Below are 4,842 nucleotides of genomic sequence, written 5' to 3' on the forward strand. Positions count from 1 at the left end.
TATGTCCAAAAGACAAATTTCGACGCTATTTGATGCTAATGTAGGATTGCCATTAATGATAACTTCTGAAAGATCATTACTTAAAATGTAGTTTTGGGGATACTTAAACAAATTTGCGGTCTTCAATTCGTTAAAAAATTTATATTCGGTATTTACTTTCGAAAAAGGCTTAGAAATAGTTTGTAAAACTTGTTCTGTTAATAGATTATCTTGATCTTTGATAAGCAATTGCTCAACGATCTTTGAGATCGGATCGGTTATTGATTCTGTTACAAGTTGATGTATTTCTAAAATATTTTTACGAGAGAATGCGGTGTTGTAATGTAATTTAAGAAGAAAAGATAGTTTTAAGTTTTGAAAATTATGTAACAGATTTTCTAGTGGCTCATCATTTTCAGTTTTAGAAGGTAAACAAATTTCTTCGAGAACTATGGGATCATTATCATTATTCAAATTTTTATTATTCAAATAGGGTTTGCTTTTAATATCTATTTGCTTGTTGTCATTTTCATGTTTTGACATATGTTTTTTAAATGCATAAATGTTGTGGAATAGTTGTTTACATTTAAGCTGTTTACATTTAAATCTGTAAATTGACGGTAAGCCGTGATGGTTTTTTAGGTGATCTATCAGAGTTTTTACTGTTAGATAAGTATTTTCACACAAGAAGCAATTTAGTCTGGTCATTTTTGTTTATTAATGTATGTACATAGGTATTTATGAAGTATTGTTGTGTCAGTCTTAAGAAAGTTTCTTAACTAAATTTGAAACAGATGAAAATGTTTCACATTCAATTTGAAAGAAATATTGCTCTAAAAATGTCCAGACTAGTTTGCTTCTTTGTGAATACTTAATTTTATAAACAGAACATAATTTTATAATTATATCAAGGCATTTTATAAATGAACAGCTTTTGTACCTTATCCCGTCACAAAAGACATAGAAGTCTTTGAGGTCGTGCAATTCTGGACCTACAACGACGACCCTGGGTTGAAGACTTTCTTTATTCTCCAAGAATGACAGCTTTATTTTGTCCAGCGTCGGAAAAAGATCATTTGTTGATCTGACATGCACAACAAAATCTGACTGCGCATCAGCTATTGTCGGTTTATATCCTTTCTTCAGTCGAGTAGGCTGAAGTACTGAGTGCAACAGGAGAGACATGATGCAGTCTCTAGAATCTGAAAAGAAGGTGAAATAAAAAGTTATTAATTATTGAGGTTTATTTTTATAAAAAAGACAAACCTTTTGAAATTTCATCCTTATGCAAAAGTTTCAGCATTTCTTTTGACGCTTTGTCTTTAATCTCGCTTTCAAAATATAATACTATTTTTGAAATAAAACTGTCGTATTTCGTGAACATAAGACTCCCCTTTCCAGGATGCAGGCTTTCGAAGTCTATGTCAATCTACATACATATTTAAATAAATATTACGACTTAAACAATTTAAGCATCCTATACAATTTGATTTACCAGTTCAAAACCATTGGCGTCATTAAAACGTGGCCAATGTTGCAAAAGTTTTGTCAGTGACAACTCCTCTTCCGATTGGAATTGCAAATTCCTCTGTAAAGTAGTTTCTTTCCAAAGTTGTGTTACTTTGTCCCATGGAGAACAATTGTGTTGAAGCCAGCACTTTTTCTCCGTAAATTTCTCTGAAATAATGTTTAAATAAGAAAGAATTCAATGAATTTTGTTCTGAAGAAGTTAACGCATCTTAATATTTACCATCAGACAAAGGGTCTGTTCTAACTCGCATTCATCAATTTTTTTTTCGGCATCAGCAGAACGCTCGACATTACACCAACGTGAAAACAATTTTCCAGTTGGATTTTTTTTTCCTACCTTCCGAGCCAAAAAGTAAGTGTCCTGAAAGAATATAACAAGCTTTTAATAAGTTACGACACATATACTTAAAGAAATGGTAGTCTTAAGAAAATTTAAAAGCCAACAGCCGTATTCATAAAAAACATTTACAAGGTTTTTTTTAATTAAGAAGCCTAGAAGTGAAACTTGGCAAGGCCATTTTCTGTCACTAAAAAAGTGTCTTAACTTATTTATCCTTTAAAATATCTTTATAAATACGGCAGCAAATAATACTAAAAGTTCATACGTATGTTATACTCTCACAATACAAATTTGGTTCGTGCCCTTTGTGCATTGCAAGCACTTTACTTACCTTATTTTCTGTTGGAAAAGTTTCCGCGATAGCGTTCGCCCAAAGGTTCATATCTCTATATGACATTTTCGCACCAATTCCAACAAACCTCTCCACAATGCAATGAGTCAGATCCTTCTGCTTCTTACTGTCTAGGTTTGCATTTTTTTCATAGTAAGCCAAAATAAGTTGCCCTCTTATAGTTGTCTTCAGAAGGCTGGTGAGGTCTGCTTCTCTCGACTCCGAAACACGTGAAATTGTAGAGGCTCTTGAAGAAGAGGCAGAATTCAAATCATTAGAAATTTTTTCGAGCCATTCCAGGACCTTTCGGGTCGATGGTGGTGAGAGTGTGCCTTGGTCACAAACTAACGGTTTATTCTGAAATATGACATGTGTGTGCATTAGAGTTGTCCATTTTTTTTACATTTTTGGGGTTCCGCAGACATAAATTTGTTACATATGTACATAATGTACCCACATATGTTTTTACTCTGGTGGTCAAACTAGGTATACTCGAAGTCGAATCCTTCTTAGAGTAACCTCAACTTGTCCATGAAGTCAAACAAAATGCGCAATACAAATGTAAAAAATTGTAGGAAAACTTATACTTATGAACTTAAAGTGTTATAATAAAATCACTTACCTTGTCTTTTCTCCACTTTTTTAATCCAACTTGAAATTTAATTCTCTCGCCAAAGTAGCCTGAGCTATCTATATTTGTGAATAATTTATCAACATCTTCTATTTCCATTTTGCTTAACACTTCGATGGAATTTAATCCATACATTTTAAGGAAAGCCAAAGTGGAGCTACTTAATCCCCAGGATTCATAGATTCTTTGGGTTTCCTCAACGTCCTTTTCGTTCCACGAAATGCAAGGCAAACTTATGCTTATCACTTCACTTAAGTTATTTCTTTCGCTTAATAAGTTTTCTATGTCGTTCAGTGTCACACTTCGCGAATCACTTTCCTTATCCATCATAAGGCTATAAATTATTACTTTAAGAAAAATGAATGTCCGAACGCGCTGAGATCATAAAACGAAATGCTTTTCCTATAAAACTGTCAATTAATAAGTTTCTCTTATTATTGGCCAAAAGTACAGTTATTACAAGAGTGACGTGATCGTCTCTTCGAAGTTTTATGTGGAGATCTTATTGTTCCTTATAGAAATCTTATTGTTTTAAGAAGATTTACTTATTAAACCGAAAAGTAATAAGTTTTTCTTATTATTTTCCAAAAGTACTGTTATTTGTAGCATTCACAGCCACATAATAGTTTCTGGGAAATAATAGGGAGATCTTATTGTTTTGATAAGATTTTCTTATAGGTTTTAAAGAAAATCATTTTTAATAAGATTGTCTTCTTAACACCGAAAATAAATAAGGTTTTCATATTATTTGGGGAACAATGCAATATGGAGATCTTATTGGTTTAAGAAGATTTCCTTATAGAGAGCTGTTAGGATGAGAGAACTTATTGATTTAAGAGGATTTACTGATTAAACTAAAAAGTAATACGTTTTTCTTATTAAATTTTTCATAAGAAATTCTTATTGATTTAAGAAGATATCCATATTTTGGAATTTGAACATAAGACTGTATTGTATATGCTTGACTTATTGAAACTTCCCATCAATAAGAATTAATCATTATTTACATAGATTAATGTGATATTCTACGTGAAAGGTATAAGAAAAACTCTTCAAAAATCAATAAGATATTCCTAATAAGATCAATACGATTTCTCTATGGAAATAGCATATTATTCACTCATTTCAATAAGATTTCTTAGTAAAACACCTTAATAAGGCAATCTTATTAATTTTAGGTGGTCTTTTTTCGCTCTGTGCAGAGGTTTTTCGTGCGATGATGGTTATCACAAGACGACGCAAAGCGACGGAGCGGAGTTCACGATTTATAGCTAGCTAAATTAAATGCTTGCTCATACCTCAATATTTTGGCTCTGGGTTGAGCAAAGTTAAAAGCTGATATCTACCCAGCAATTATTATTGAACTCCTATTATGTATGGGTATTTTTAATTCTTTTTAAAAACCCTTTAACGCGTGAATTTGTTACACGTACAATCTGTACGGGTTTTAGGCACCACCTCCCACATCTAAGGTCAAACCAAACCATAAATGTTTATAAATGTCCTTAAATTCAACAATACGCGTGCATAAAAGTTATTATTTATATAAAATTCATAAGGAAAAGGTATGAATGTTTGGTTTTCTTAAACGCTGAACGCTTTTATTATTCATGAACTTAGAATAGAGCGCAACGCTCATAGCGCTCATCATCATCGGAAAAGACAGGAAGGAAATAAGTGCAAAAAGGATATGCTTTTGTATTACGTCGTCTAACGTCTATGTTTTGTGTTGGTGCAAAAATGTTTTGCTTTATATTGTGTCTGAGTCTTTATTCTTCAAAAAAAAGGGACTTGGGTGAATCCAGGATTCCAGGCCAGCCCAGGCCAGGATAAGGGAAAACGAGCAAAAGCAAAAGAGACGTCTTTCAAACTGCGTGATATATTAATCCAGACTACAAGAGAAATGGATTAAGTTGAATGTCTTTTGTTTTAAATTTGAGTTTAAATTTTTTCCTGCTGTATGTCGTGTCGTGTGCTATGTTTTTTCTTGAGCTTCCTGTATTATTCTCTTTGTTTTAAACCATCTCCCCG

At 32.5% G+C, this 4,842-nt stretch overlaps 1 protein-coding gene across 1 annotated transcript; it reads right to left on the reverse strand.

Moving 5' to 3' along the window:
* Positions 1–741: 741 nt before the first annotated feature.
* LOC129948541 (uncharacterized) lies at positions 742–3,624 on the reverse strand. Its single transcript, XM_056059588.1, has 5 exons — positions 2,181–3,624; positions 1,714–1,870; positions 1,475–1,656; positions 1,246–1,408; positions 742–1,181 (listed from the first exon to the last, which is right to left on the reverse strand). Exons 1-5 carry the CDS (start codon positions 2,559–2,561, stop codon positions 742–744), a joined length of 1,323 nt encoding a protein of 440 aa, XP_055915563.1. The 5' UTR covers positions 2,562–3,624.
* Positions 3,625–4,842: the final 1,218 nt, after the last annotated feature.

This window comes from Eupeodes corollae, chromosome 1, assembly GCF_945859685.1.
Source record: "Eupeodes corollae chromosome 1, idEupCoro1.1, whole genome shotgun sequence".
Classification (NCBI taxonomy): Eukaryota; Metazoa; Arthropoda; class Insecta; order Diptera; family Syrphidae; genus Eupeodes; species Eupeodes corollae.